The sequence below is a fragment of the Carcharodon carcharias genome, chromosome 30 (assembly GCF_017639515.1).
Source record: "Carcharodon carcharias isolate sCarCar2 chromosome 30, sCarCar2.pri, whole genome shotgun sequence".
NCBI classification, from domain to species: domain Eukaryota; kingdom Metazoa; phylum Chordata; class Chondrichthyes; order Lamniformes; family Lamnidae; genus Carcharodon; species Carcharodon carcharias.
In genome coordinates this window covers 14955115-14971175 of record NC_054496.1, presented here as the reverse complement: position 1 = coordinate 14971175, position 16061 = coordinate 14955115, and the positions used below count along the sequence as shown (strand labels likewise).

The 16061-nt window shown below is 45.4% G+C and overlaps 1 protein-coding gene across 11 annotated transcripts in view; it reads right to left on the bottom strand.

Moving 5' to 3' along the window:
- The window catches only part of LOC121271283 (ELAV-like protein 2), a 58806-nt gene that overhangs the window by 30968 nt on the left and 11777 nt on the right, over positions 1-16061 (bottom strand). For all 11 annotated transcript variants that reach the window (XM_041177142.1, XM_041177145.1, XM_041177148.1 and 8 more), the window contains exon 2: positions 6601-6704. In XM_041177142.1, the coding sequence (XP_041033076.1) occupies positions 6601-6704 (104 nt within the window). The remainder of the gene's footprint in view (positions 1-6600; positions 6705-16061) is intronic.

Below are 16061 nucleotides of genomic sequence, written 5' to 3'. Positions count from 1 at the left end.
CTGCCTGTCTTTTGTTTCGAAAAGAAAAAGGTGCAGAATTCTTTGGTCTCCGCCCTCCAGCAACTCCTGATTCCTGAGAGCCGGAACTTGCTCCCCAATCTTTCGCGCGCTGCTTTAATCTTTCTCGCTGCTGACGATACATCAAAAGCCGCCCCTCTGGGGTCGTCTCCCCCGTTCCTCGAGCCCTGAGGATACTCTGTCGCACGTTCTTCTCTTAATCCTCACAGCCAGGACTTGTTACCTGGCCATCCACGCTGCTCATTCTGTCCCACAATCTCAAAGAGTAAAACGCAGAACCCCCTCACCTCTCTCAGGCCTCCCACAAAGGTGTCAGCCAAAGCTCAGCGTGTAGCACTCCCCCCTCTGGATTTATGGAGGAGGGGTTTACGGAGCGTTATCAGGACAAAGATGATCATTTTAAATCTGAGGTCGTGAATTTAAGTCCCGCTCCAGGGAATTGAGCGCCTAAAATCCAGGCTGACGTTCCCAGTGCAGTACCGAGGGAGCGCTGCACAGTTAGAGGTGCTGTTGATTGAATGAGACATTAAGCCAAGGCCCTGCCTGGTCGAAGGAAAGAGTAACCATGGCCAATATGTGTCCTTCAAACCCAACACGTAAAAACAGACTAAAAGCAACATACTGTGGGTGCTGGAAATCAGAAACAGAAACAGAAAATGCTGGAAAAACTCAGCAGGTCTAGCAGCATCTGTGGAGAGCGAAACAGTGTTAACGTTTTGAGTCCCAAAGGGTCATACGGACTCGAGACGTCAACTCTGTTTCTCTTGCCGCAGATGCTGCCAGACCCGCCGAGTTTTTCCAGCATTTTCTGTTTTTGTATTGTAAAAACAGACTATCTGGTCATTTATCTGATTGCTGTTTGTGGGAGCTTGCTGTGTGCAAATCTACTACTGTGTTTTCTACATTAAAACCAGACATGGCACTCGACAAAAGTAATTAATGGGCTATGAAGCAGTTTGGAGGCATCGTAGAGTTGTGAAAGGTGCAATAAATATTCAAGTCACTTTTTTGGGTAAAATCAACAGAGTTTGTAACCAACCCAATCTCCCCCGCCCCCCCAATGCCTCTCCTTCAACCTTAGAGCAACCAGACAGAAAGAGCACATTATGTTTCGCACAACATCTCTCAGACCAGGAAGCCACAGTGCACACAGTAGGGTCAGCTACCCATTTTTGCGTGATGGTAATTAACTGGCAGCCAGGAGCCCGGAACAGATCTGACAGAGGGTCCCATCTGCTGCTCAAAGAAGCTAATTGCGAGGCTGACTCACTGTGGGGATGATGCTGTCACTGGGGAGTAGAGAAATGGGATTTGACACGCTTGGCAACTGAAATACACACCAGCCACTTAGAGACACTCATTACTGGGTGATTTGTGGTTTGCTTTCTCACACGTGGGCATGAGCATATGTGAAATGGAGGACACTTAACAGCTTTCAGAGAACAATAGTCGAGTGTTGAAAAGCCCTTCTGTTCCAAATTGGCCTGGATTGTGCCAGGATTTAGGCTAATTCGCCAAATCTGGCCGGTTGCTTTGAGGCGAGAATAACCCTGTCTGAATTGTGACATAACCCCAAATATCGTTAAAAGAAGACAGTTTATTTTCTGTGAAAGAAAGGAGGAGCTTCCATTTGTAGAGTGTCCTTCATCACCTTTGGGCTTTTGAGATGTGGTTGCTTTTGTAATGTAGGGAACGTGGCAGCCAATTTGCACACAGCAAGCTCCCACAAACAGAGTTAATGGCCAGATAACCTGTTTTTTTTATTGCGTTGGTTAAGCTTTGGATATTTTTCCATCCGGCTTCCTGATTTGCTCCACACATCTGCTCCACAACACTCAGTGCGAACTACATACATCTCAAACTTCTCTTGACCTTCCCTCTTCTCAGCCTGGTTTATAGTGGCCTCTACGCTCTCCAGTACTTCTCCGAGTGTCCATTCTTTAATGTGTGAGTCTAGAGCGGGAGTGAACCTTTCTTGAACTTCAGATCATCCAAATCTCTGCTGCCCATATATGAACTCACAACAATTCTTGTCACTGACCAACACTGAATCCAACAACATCCAACATGTTGCTCACAATAAGTGCTTGTCCTAAGCTAGTCTTTTACCTCAAGCTGATTTATTCTCAAGACAACCCTGCAGTGTAGCAGCCTCTCCCAGCCCTTCCACCCTGGAGTGTTACAGCTCTTTACCAATGCCCATCACTTGTTTTAACAAAGTAGTTGCTGTACAATGTCATTGCCAATCAACAAGAAGATTGTTATTGGACTTTGACATTGCAATTACTGATACATTGACACAACAATGCCTCAGATTTAAAATGATCATCTTTGTCTTCGTAACCCCTCCGTCCTCCCAAACTCTGTAGCCTCCTCCAGCCTCCTCCAGCCTCACAATCCCTCCGAGATCTCTGTATTTCTCCAATTCTGGTTTGTAGTGTATGCATCATTCCCTATGTCCTGGCTTTAGCGGCTATTTCCTCAGCTATCTAGGGCATTAGATTCTAGAATTCCCTCCATAAACCTCGCCAACTCTCCTACGCCTTTAAGATGCCCCTTAAAACCCAGCTCGTTGACCACGCTTTTGGCTACCTGCCTATTATCTCTATGTGGCTGGCCATCAAAGTTCACCTGATGACGCTCCTTTGAAGCACCTTGGAACATTTCATTACGTCAAAGATGCAACATAAATGCAATTTGTTGTTGTTCTTGGTGAATTACGTGGTGACAGTGGGAGGGATCACAGTTGAATTATAGACAGTCGGACAGGAGCTGCCAGACAGCAACCATGAGTATGACCTCTGGCTGATTTTGTCCCTCGCCGCCTGGTCCTTATATGGCCTGTGCTGAGGCTGATCACAACTCCCAACACAACACGGTCCATCAACTAAACTTGGCACCTTTCTTCTCTGTGAAGTGTCAATCCACACCAGACGGAGACTTTACTCATTGTACCATCGCGATAATGATTTTTAAACTGACCATGGTAACCCTTTTAGGGTAGCCTCCCATCCAATTTTGATTTGGACAATCCAATTTTTTGAGGAGACTTTCTGGAAAATTCTGGAATCTATTCTGTTCCACTTATTTTAGTGTCTTATACTGTGGCACATTTGATGGTTAATAATACATTTTCTCACCGTTGCAATCTATCCTATTTCCCAATACCCATTTCTACTTGGTTTCGCTCTTCATCTCTTCTCCTAGGCACATAGGAACAGGACGAGACTATTCAGGCCCCCGTTCAGTGAGATTGTTGCTTATCTATATCTTAACTGCATCAACCCGCTTTGGGTCCCATAACCCTTAATACCCCTTGCTTAAGAAATTTCACTGTCAGAGTTGTATCGTCATGGTTGAGAAGTTAAATCAAAACCCTCCAGTAGCCCTCTCAGTTGGTTATAAAAGATCACGTAACACTATTCAAAAAAGAGCAGGGGATACTCCCTGGTATCCTGGCTTGGCCAGTTATCTCATGTTACTTGTGGTAGCTTGCTATGCCCAAATTTTGCTGCTGTATTTCCCATAGTACAGCAGGGACTGTGTTTCAAAAGTACTTCGTTGGTCAAAAAGTGCTTTGGGATGTTTGGAGGACATGAAAGGTGCTATACAAATGCAAGCTCATTCTACACCTCTCATCTTCAAAAACCCCTACAAATCTCTTGGGCCTCCTATCCACCCCTGTAAAGCACCTCATATGAAGCCCTCAGGACAGAAACAGTTATATTTTCAGCCAGAGACATTTAGAATTAGAACTGCACGAGCTGTTGAACATGGATCCTTTTTTTAAAATCTCATTCTAGCAGACTCCCTCTGTTGGTACATGTGCATGTGATATCCTCAAGTGGACAAAATGCAGAATGCAATTGTCAATACATTGGGACAATGGATCATGGTAGGTGCTATATAAATGGAAACCCTGTTATTCGTTTACTGAGCAGCATTAGCCCTGCAGTGCTTGGGGGTGGGTGTAGTATGACAGAATGTGGAACTTGTACGCAAGTAGTTGAGGTCAATAGCATAGAAGCATTTAAAAGGAAGCTAGATGGGGAAGAATGGAATAGAGAGACATGTTGATGGGACTAGATAAATAAGATGGGAGGAGGCTCAAGCAGAGCATAAACACCAGTATAGCCCAGTTGGGCCGAATGGTCTAGAACTGTGCTGCAAATATTATGTAATTGTGCCAAGGAGGTACTTCTGATAGGCTCTTATACTCTATCCTCTGCAGTCTAATGCTGGTTAAATCCTTTATTCCTATATGGAGGAATAAGTCATGCGAATTCTTAGCTCCGCCCATTCCCCACTCCAAAGGCTTGTATGGAAAAATATTTAAATTAAAAAATAATAATTGCGCAAGAAAATCTGGAGCTCCTGCAGTTGCTACAGAGTCACTGTGACAGCTCATTGAAGATCTGTGGCATTTGCTTTAAATCTCTTTTTTCCCAAAATAGCACAGAGCCAGAATCTTCCATCTCCTCTGACTGCATTATAAATAGACGCATGTGTGGCTTATTCACAGCATCCATTGTCATCGTTTCTTTTTTTTTGGTGAACTCCTTGGAGAATTTACGCTTCTTGTTTTTCTGAACTGAAAATTGTTGACTCTGGCTGGGGTTACGGTTATGGAGCTGTGGATTCCTGCACCCCCCCACCCTCCTCCACATCTCGTCCAAGTGCTAATTCTTCATACGTCACCTTCCCCAGTGGATGATTAATTGATGTGTGTCTGTGGGCTCGATTTTAACTCTCTCCCCTCCTCCCCCCACCCAACCAACCCCACCCCCAACCCCCACCCCCAACCCCCACCCCTACCCCACCACCTTGCCTGCATGGAGGAGAAACTAGGCCTGGTGGGGTGAGGAGTGGGGGAGGGTAAAATTGATCAGGGGCATTAGCTGGTGCTTTCCTACTCTTCACCCCCCCCACCAATACCAGCCCCCACCCCGGCCCCAATCTACCCGACTGCAATTTTAACATTTTAGTGAGCATTTTTAGCCCAAACACTGAGGTGGCAGGGTAGGGTGGGGTTGGGGGGGGGGGGTGTGATTTCTTTTCAAACAGACAGATAGGGCCACATTGATGTAATTGGGGGTCACGTCTGCCATTTTGACCGAAGAGTCAAGCCAGTGGGGAGGGCAGGGGTGCACAGCAATCTCATTTTCGAGGAGGCTTTCTGGAAAGTTCTGGAATCTATTTTGTTTTGCGTACTTCTGTGTCGTACACTGTGGCACACTTAATGGTTTAGGCAGCCAGTATCTAGTCTTATTTCCCAACTGTAATCTCTACTTGGGTCTTCTGTTCATCGCCTCTCGTAGGAACATAAGAACAGAAGGAGGTCATTTGCCCTCTGGAGCCTGTTCTGCCGCTCGGTGAGATTGTGGCACATCTGTATCTTGACTCCATCTTCTATATTCCTGAATTACCCTCACTTAACAAAAATTGATCAAGCCCAAGGCGTGAAATTTCAGTTGGCCTGGTGTTGGGTTGGGACAAACAGGATTTGGGTGGGAGATGGGGGTGGGGGAAGTGGGGTGGGCAGAGAAGCAGAGACGGTGGGGAGAAGCGGAAGTGGGTACCCTGCCAGGCAAAAGCTGCCAGGCACTGAAGCCAGGGCGAACAAATTCCAGCAAAGTAACCTCTTCTTCAAAAGTTTTAAAAAGAAATCTCCATGTAGACAGGAGAATGGGAAGGGTTTTGTTTTTATTATCCTTTCATGGGATATGGGCCTCACTGGCAAGGCCAAACAAGGGAGGCAAAGCGTATAGCAGGAAAGAGGAAAATAGAGGCCACAATCAGATCGCCATGACCTAGTTGAATGGTGGAGCAGGCTCAAGGGGCCGAATGGCCTACTCCTGCTACTAATTTGTATGTATGTTTGTATCCCTAATTGCCCTTGAACTATGTGGCTTGCTAGGCCATTTCAGAGGGCAGTTAAGAGTCAACTACATCGCTGTGGGTCTGGAGTCACATGTAAGTCAGGCTGAGTAAGGATCTCAGATTTCCTTCCCTAAAGGATATTAGTGAACCAGATGGGTTTTTACAACACTTGATGATGGGCTCATGGTCACCATCACTGAGACTGGCTTTATATTCCAGATTGATCTCCCCAGAACATTAGCCTGTGCCCTCTGGATTACTGATCCAGTGACGTCACCATGGCACCACACCTTCTTTAGCAAAATCTAAAGAATGTACAGCCCAGAAAAAGGCCAGCCGGTCCACTGACCCATTCCGCTGTTTTGTTCTCCATAACTTTCTCCTTGCACCCCGACTTCACCTCAACCCTAATGGATATATCTTTCTATTCCCTTCTCCCTCATATGTTCATCAAGCTCCTCCTTAAACATATCAAATACAGGGCGCAATAAATCATGGGTGTTGGTTAGCTCAATTGGCTCGATGGCTAGAGCATGGTGCAAGCTAACACCAGCATCCTGGGTTAAACCCCTGTATTGGCTGAGATAGTCCTTGGGGCTTGCCTCCTCACTTTGCCCTGTGTAATATCATGGTTTAAGCCACAATTTGCAATCCTCGGACAACTAGGAGGCTACATAAAGAGTTGCCAAGAGTTCTGCCTACCTTGATAGTTTTAGTTTGCAGCTTGAGTCCGTTTAAGGTGTTAATGGCTTTGTCTGCGTCATTTGGATCCACGTAGTTTACGAATCCGTATCCTAAGCTCTGGCCTGCAAGGTGACAGAGAAGATCAAAAGAGGTCAGGTTTGAGCAGAAAATGTAAGAATTATTGAAAAGGGAAGATCCCCTCAGTACATCGTGTTATGGCAACATCACAAACTGTTCTTTGCAAGGAGTGGGGTTCACAATTATACCGTACAATGTGGAGGAAGACTGACACATTTATCACTTTGCCCCACACTCAAAAGTCACCATCTCCATTGCTAGGGGGCCCTCATCTGCAAGGCGTGTGGTACCCATGGTTTCCAACCCTTCAGGATTTCCCTGGAGTCTCCAGGAATTCAAAGATAATCTCCAGGAGCAAAAATCAAGAGCAAAATCAGAGGGACCATTAAAAAAAATGAACACTTTAAAAAAAAATTAATTATTATAAAGGGGGGCTGGTTAGCTCGGTTGGCTAGGTGGCTCGTGTATGGATCAGAATAATGCCAACAGCACAGGCTCTGATCACCATTCCAGCTATGGTAGACCTGGGGCCTGCCTCTCGCCCTGGCCGGTACTAAAATCGTGACTTAAGCTATGATTCGACAACCCTGAAATTGAAGATTCTCCTTGGAGAAGAAGTAGATCACTTACAAAAATGGGAATGGAGCCTCTTTGATTGCCAGTCAAGAGCCATCCCATCAGGTAATGAATAATCTGCCCACTTTCCAATTGGCTTGGGAAGGCAGGGCACCATGAGGATGGACATGATGGTGGACCAATGGCGAGAATGTGGAGATGGGGTAGCTGGAGATGGGAGGGCTTGTGGTGAAAGCTCTGGCAATTTGTCCAGGGTCGGTGACCCTATTGTGGAAGGTCTCCTTGAGCATTCCACAATCCTGCAAAGCCAAAGGCGCATTCACCACAACAATAAATTCCCATTTGGAGTCTGAAAACTGAACGTTTCAGTCACCATTTGTCTTGAAAGGGGTTGGAGTTTTGAAGAGGAAACAATGTTCAGCAGATCTCTTTTGGAGACAGACGATGCAATTCAAAATCAATCTGTGTTGTAATGTATCAGAAATAAAGGTTTGCGAAGTAATCTTTTAAAAAAATTATTGTGGTGATTTTGTAGCACTACTTTTGCTAATTGACTTCATTTATTCTTTCACAGGATGCGGGCATCGCTGGCTAGGTCAGCATTTATTGCGCATCATTAGTTGCCCTTGATAAGGTGGGGGTGAAGGATTTCCAGGATTTTGACCCAGTGACAGTGAAGGAACAGCAATATATTTCCAAGTCAGGATGCTGAGTTACTAGAGGGGAACTTCCAGTTGGTGGTGTTCCCATCTATCTGCTGCCCTTGTCCTTCTAGATGGTAGAGAGTGCGGGTTTGGAAGGTGCCTTGTTGAGTTACTGCAGTGCATCTTGTAGATGGTATACACTGCTGCCATTGTGCATTGATGGTGGAGGGAGTGTGTTTAAGGAGATGGATAAGGTACGAGTCAAGCGGCCTTCTTTGTCCTGGATGGTGTTGAGCTTCTTGAGTGTTGTGGGAGCTGCACTCATCCAGGCAAGTGGAGACTATACCAGCACAGGCCTGACTTATGCCTTGTAGATGGCGGACAGGCTTTGGGGAGTCAGGAGGTGAGTTACTCGTCACAGGATTCCTAGCCTCTGACCATGCTTGTAGCCACAGTACTTATATGCCTAGTCCAGTTCAGTTTCTGATCAATGGTAACCCCCAGGATATTGCTAGTGGGGGATTCTGCGATGGTAATGCCATTGAATGTCAAGAGGTGATGGCTATATACACTCTTGTTGGAAGTGGTCATTGCCTGGCATTTGTGTGGTGCGAATGCCTTTTGCTACTTATCAGCCCAAGCCTGAATATTGCCCAGATATTGCTGCATTTGGACATGGACTGCTTCAGTATCTGAGGAGTTGCGAATGGTGCTGAACATTGTGCAATCATCAGCGAACATCCCTACTTCTGACTTTATGATGGAAGGAAGGTCATTGATGAAGTAGTTTTCCCCCTGATTCCCATTGACTCCAATTTTGCTAGGGCTCCTTGATGTCAAACTCGGTCAAATGCTCGCCTCTGGAGTTCAGCTCTTTTGTCCATGTTTGGATCAAGGCTGTAATGAGGTCAAGAGTTGAGTGGCCCTGGCGGAACCCAAACTGAGCAGCAGTGAGCAGGTTATTACTGAGTGAGTGCCTATGACACCTTCCATCATTTTGCTGATGACTGAGAGTAGACTGCAGGGTGAAAGGTTATCGGAGGTAGGTGGGAGGTTAAAATCAAATCAGCCACGACCTTATTGAATGGCGGAGCAGGCTTGAGGGGCCCTACTAATTCGCTTGTTCGTTTGACTGATGGGTTGGTAACTGGCTGGGTTGGATTTGTCCTGCTTTTTGTGTACAGGACATACCTGGACAATTTTCCACATTGCCTGGTAGATGCCAGTGTTGTAGCTGTACTGGAACAGCTTGGCTAGGGTCGTTGCTAGTTCGGGAGCACAAGTCTTCAGTACTGTTGCTGGAATATTGTCAGGGCCTATACAGCCTTTGCATTATCCAGTGCCTTCAGCTGTTTCTTGATATCACGTGGAGTGAATCGAATTGGCTGAAGACTGGCATCGGTGATGCTGGGGACCTCAGGAGGAGGCAGTGTTGCTATGGCGATATCCCACAAATTGCAGTGCGCAGGGTTGTGATACAATCAGCAGCAATGGTTTGCTGCCCTATCAAATCCTCCTGTAAAGCAGTGTTTTGGCTGCCTCTGGGAATGTATGTATATGTGAAGTTTCAGACTCAGGATCTGCTCAGCCCCTGTAAATTTAAGCATTTGGTTAACTTGCTGGGTTGAATATTGAATGTGGGGGCAGGAAACAGGAACTGGGACTGTTCCTGGGTCTGAGCCCCTGCCTCTGGAAGGGGCAGGGGGGGAGGGGGGGGGGAGGGCGGCGTAGAGGGAGGGTGGGGGGAGGGGAAACAGTCACTCATTGTAGTTTTGACAGCAGTGCCCTTCAATTGGCATGGCAACGGGTTCCCTGTTCAATTGAGGGCGGTAGGCGGGCTCTCGAAACCAGAGGGCCAATCAGGGGCCTTGCATCTTGAGAGGAGCAGCAGGCTGCAGTGGAGGGTAAGTAGCTGAGAGGGAGCTTCATGGAAGTACTCTCTTACCAGCCTTTTGATAAATGTAATTAAATAACAGAAAGAAACAGCCAGGCCACCAGTGTGGGGTTTGTGGGACAGGGGGTTGGTGGCAAGGGAGGGTGGCAGGGTGGGGGGTAGGGATATCCCTCTAATGGGCAGCCTTTGGATGCAACCCCACCCAGGCAGGAAGGTACGCCTGTGGCTTGATGCCCATCTCCAGACTGCTACCTACCCCTTCCCCTTGTGTCAACCTTCTTGAACTGCCCTTAATAACACACTCAATGAGCTTAATTGGCTAGTCCATCACATGGGGATGGGTGGCCCTGCTAGCCCTGTACCCACTGCAGTGAATGTGGCTGGTGCTGGAATTTTCAGGCCTAGCTCACCTCCTTTCCCGACCTCATGGAGTCCGAGAACCCTGCCCATTGTGTCGCACGGGGTCGAATCATATTCCCTTCCATTGGGCAGGAGGAGGATATCTAATGGGGGCCGCCTGTTATTTGGTTTGTTACATGAGAACTAGGGAAGAAATTGCATCCAGGTAACGCCCTCAGGAAAATCCCAAATCTCATGGTCAATGAGTTAATTTTGGGAGAGTCACTATTGCTTTGCAGGTAAATTGCAACTACCAATTGGCACATGACAACGTCCCTTAAGCAATGAATGGGACCAATAACCAGTTAGTCTGATTTTTTTTTGGTGCATTTTGGGTCAGGATAAGATGGGTATTTTCTCCTTTTCTTCAAAGAAGTGACAAGGCATTTTTACATACACCTTATTCATCGCATTAAAAAAAAAGATGGCGCCTCCAACAGTGCAGCACTGGAATATCAGCTGAGATTTAATGCTTGACCCTGTGGAGTGGGCCTTGAACCTGCAACTTCCCGAGTCAGGGGCGAGAGGGCAAACCACCACAGAAGATCCAGCGTGTGCAAACTCTGTGGGGTAGCGTTATGAAGCTGATACAGCACCTGCTGTAGTTTGTACGTCTGTCAATAGCCACTAAGAGTAAGATATACATTTATATCCTGTATGTATGGTAATGACAAGGCGAATAAACCATTTAGCCCAAGCAGACCACCTTGGTCATATTTTCCACCTGTGTAGTAGACTTAATCCTGCCTTGTCTCCAAATTCCTTTATTCCTACTCTTTCAATCATCAATCCACTCTTGTCTTAAATGTGGACATAATCTCTCCTTTAATCACTTATCCTCCACATTTAAAAAAACTTCTCTGGTTCTCTGTCCCAAATCTCGTATATTTAATCTCCAATCAATACGTTGCCATTTATCCCTCAATCAACATCACAGCACCTTCACTGTCGCTGGATCAAAATCCTAGAACTCCCTCCCTAACAACACTGTGGGTGTACCTACACCACATGGACTGCAGCGGTTCAAGAAGGCAGCTCACCCACCACCTTCTCAAGGGCAATTAGAGATGGGCAATAAATGCTGGGCCCAGCCAGTGAAGCCCACATCCTATAAATGAATTAAAAAAAGCAAATTATCTGGTCTTTATCACATTGCTGTTTGGGGGACCTTGCTGTATGCAAATTGGCTGCTGACTTACATTTACAACAGTGACTTCACTTTAAAAGTATTTCAGTGGCTGTAAACTGTTTGGAATTCCCGGTGGTCAGGAAAGGTGCTATATGTATGCATGTCTTTCAAGTTTTTCTCATTCTCCTAACTCACAGGGAGGAGATTGGAGTACACGAATAAAGAAGCCTTGCTACAATCCTACAGGGCTTCAGTGAGACCACACCTGTGTGCAGCTTTGGTCTTTATATTTAAGGAAAGAAATACTTGCATTGGAGTTGGTACAGTGAAGGTTCTCTAGATTGGTCTTAGGATGAGAGGGTTGTCCTATGATGAGAGGCTGAGCAATTTGGTTCTATATTCTCTGCAGTTTAGAAGAACGAGAGGTGATCTCATCGAATCATACAAGATTCTGAAGGGGCTTTACAGGGTGGACACTGAGAGGTTGTTTCCCCTGAATGGGGAACCTAGAACACAGGGGCACAGTCTCAGGATCAGAGGCCTATCATTTAGGACTGAGATGAGGAGAACTTTCTTTGGTTGTGAATCTTTGGAATTCTCTATTCCAGAGGGTCATGGAAGCTCCATCATTGAATACATTTAAGGCTGGGATAGACAGATTTCTGGTCTCCTTGGGTATTGAGGGATATGGGGAGCAGGCAGGAAAGTGGAGTTGGAGCTGAACATCAGCCATAATTGTAATGAGTGGCAGAGCAGGCTCGAGGGGGCCATATGATCTACACCTGCTCCTATTTCTTATGTTATGTTCTAATGTTTCAATCTACCCTGTCAAATCCCTTCGTGGTTTGAAGCACTCCTATTAAATCCCCACTTAATGTCCTCTGACCTGATAAAAACTTTATCAAGCTTTTCTTTGTACTTGAAGTCCTTGCTACCAGTTTGCAAGCAGCTTAGTGAATCTGTGCTGTACCCTCTCCATTGGCTCAACATTCTTCCTAGACTTTGGAACCCCAAATTACAGCTCTCCAACTGTGGTCTTATTCAGGTTACAAAGAGGTTCATCATTACATCTCAACTTTATATTTTGTACCTCTTGCAATAAAACCCAATATCAGTTGAGATATATTTTACTTTAGTTGAGCTAGGCCTTTTCTACTTAAGTCACCACTTCTAATATTGTGTGAGCCTGAATCCTTGAATCCTTCTGCTTCTCCACGTCACCCAATCTTCCTCCATGCAGTGTGTCACTAGAGTGAAGGCATAATGGAAGCACAAGCAAAACCCCAAACTAAACGTCTACTGTTTGATGGGATTCTGTAATTGGACGGCACTTGCTGAACAATCCTGAGTGTGCTAATAGCTTACACTAGCAACCAATTTAAGATAATCAGACGAGCTCATAAAGTGGCTCATTTATACCTGCTAGAAGTAACATACATTCATACGCAAGGACTCATTCTCTGCAAACAACAGGAATATGTCCAAACCTTGTGCCTTTGAATTATCGGGGAGCTTGGGGAGCCTATAGTTCCCCATTGCTTTCACCGTGACAATGCCTCGGCCAATCAGAGTTGATTTGCCAACCAATCAGCACCCTTTTCTCTTTTAGTATAAGTTGTTGTGGTCGTTTGAAATTTAGCATTCTTGCATTTGTCTTGATGAGAGCAAGATGAACTGCTTCGGCAACATGTCTCTCTTTTCAGCAAATTGGAAGTATAATTATTTCTCTACTCAAAGGTACTAACTCAAAATTGTCGATGATGAATTCCTTATCATGTCTCAGAAACAGGCATTTTGGCGCAGCAACTCACTATACATAACAGCAGGCTGAATAATTAGCTACACTGTTTAGGTACTTTTGTTTTTTTTTAAAGCTTGTCTTTGGATCTTAAGTGTTGTTAGCAAGGGCAACATTTGTTGCCCATCCTTATTTGCCTTCTTGAACTGCTGCAGTGTGTGAGGTATAGGTACACCCATAGTGCTGTGGGTGTTGGGAGCTCCAGGATTTTGACCTGGAGGGAACAGTGTTCAATCCAAGTCAGGATGGTGTGCTACTTGGTGGGGACTATGCAGATGACCAATGTTGCTTCCTGAAAGCCCCAGTGCGGGCTGTGAACCATTTGGCCCTTTTAAATTACCACACGTGCACCATCGGCAACAAAAAAATTAAGAAGCCATGCCAATCTATCAGTAATTACATTGTTATTGGACCTTGACAATCTTCTTGTTGACTGGCAATGACGTTGTATCGCAGTGACACTGTTGAGGCAACTGCATTGTTAAAACAGGTGATGGGCATTGGCTCACCCATAAATGAGTACAGCTGTAACATCCCAGTGTGCAATGGACTGAGAGAATGTGCTGCATTGCAGAGCTGTCTTGAGAATAAACCATCTTGAAGTAAAAGACCAGCTTGGACTCAGTCTTCCATTACAAGCACTTACGGTGAGTAACAGCCGTGCACTTAAATCATCCACAACTTCCAGAAAAAAAATTAGAAGGAATGTTGGAGGTGGTGGTGTTCCCATGCATCTCATGCCCTTGTCCTCCTAGGTGGTGGAAAGCATGGGTTTGGGAGGTGCTGTTGAGGGAGGAATATTGGCTCAGACATGGGGTAAACTCACTGTTACAGGGCCTCCAATGCCCATCGGTGGAAGTGGACCAGGCGGCGAGGCCCAGTTTAATGTACTATCTAAAGAATTTTTATTTTAATCCCTTCATGGTATGTGAGCATTTGTTGCCTGTCCCTGACGTTTCAATCAATGCAGCAACTCCACCATCACTGCCGTGTAAGCTTGGGTTATAACAGTCAGGCTCTGGAGTGTGGCTTGAACCTACCACCTTCTGAAGCCACCAATTAAACCAAGATATTCCCCATGTGGTTTAGCAAATTTCTACAGTTTGCAGGAACTCCACCTACCCAAGTGTTCCTGTCCACCACCCACCCCCTCAGACCCCCTTATACATAGGGTTGCCAACTGTGACTAAATGTATTCCTGGAAGTTTCATCACATGATTTGCCCCCATGCTCCAGCCATTAGTCGGCCAACACATCCATCCTTGTGACGCACTGCCTTCCTGCACCAATTGGAAAGCAAAAAGACTCATTACCCAAATGGATGATGCTTGACTGTCAGCCAAACAACCTTTATTTCCCTCCACCGTTTTCAATATTTTTATATCTGGTAAAGAGAAGTGTTCAAAGAAAATGATAAAAATAAAAATCTTTTTTAATGCCCTGGTGATTTTTCTCCAGGGTTGCACACGGCAGTGCCCTGGAGGTTGATTTTCCAATCCTGGAGACTTCCAGGCCAATCCTTGAGGGTTGGCAACCCTACTCATACAGCGAGAATATCCCTTTAATAGTTTTGCCATGATTTCTACTCTACACTATTCTCAAGCTTTAAAATTCAGGCCAAAGAAACATAATTCCAGCTACTTCTTAAAGGAGAGGGAATTATGCAAATAATCTGCTCATTTGTACTCGGCAGAAGTAAACATCTGAAATATTAATGGGCCAGATTTTAACTCACTCGAAACCCATTCAGCCACACAGAGTCAACATTGGGACCACATCGTTTAACACCTCATTGTATGGAGAGCAAAATACAATTGCGTTCTCGTGGAATTTAAACCACACAATGTTCAGAAAATACATTGTTTGCTGTATTCTAGTTGAGGTATTTATACCGGTGTATTTATACATGGAATCATAGATAACTGGGCATGATTGTGGCATCAAGATTGGTAATAGAATCGCTGAATTGTTATGGTACAGGAGGAGGCCATTGGGCCCATTGTGTCTGCACTGACTCACCAAATGAGCACTATGACTTAGGGCCATTCTCTTGCCTTTTCCCCATAACCCTACACATTGTTTCTATTTAAATAATCATTTAATGCCCTCTTGAATGCCTCGATTGAACTGCCCCCACTACACTTCCAGGCAGCGCACTCCAGACTTGAACCACTCGCTGTGTGAAATGCTTTTTCTCACATCACATTTGCCTCTTTTGCAAAGCACTTCAAATCTGTGCCATCTTGTTCTCGATCCTTTTAAGAGAGGGAACAGTTTCTCCCTATCTATTCTATCCAGCCCCTTCATGATTTTGAACACCTCTATCAAATCTCCTCTTAGCCTTCTCCTCTCCTAGGAGAACAGTCCCAATCTCTCCAATTTATCTTCATAACTAAAGTTTCTCATCCCTGGAACCATTCATGTAAACCTCTTCTGCTCTCTCTCCAATGTGTTCACATTCTTCCTATAGTGTGGCGCTCAGAACTGTACACAATACTCCAGCTGAGGTCTAACCGGTGTCTTATATAAGCTTAGCATTACCTCCTTTCTCTTGTACTCTAATCCCCTATTAATAAAGCCCAGGATACTGTATGCTTTATTAACTGCTCTCTCCACCTGCTCTGCCACCTTCAATGATCTATGCACATATACACCCCGGTCCCTCTGCTCCTGCACCCTGTTAAGAATTGTACCCTTTATTTTATATTATCTCTCCATGTTCTTCCCACCAAAATGCATCATCTGACACTTCTCCACATTGAACTTCATCTGCCACCTATCTGCCCTCTCCACCAACTTGTCTATGTCCTTTGGAAGTTCTATACTGTCCTCCTCACAGTTTACAATGCTTCCAAGTGTCATATCATCTGCAAACTTTGAAGTTCTCCCCTGCACACCAAGATCTGCATATCTGCATGTAATCACTTCCAGTTGTCAATTCTTGACAATTCTCCAATACTC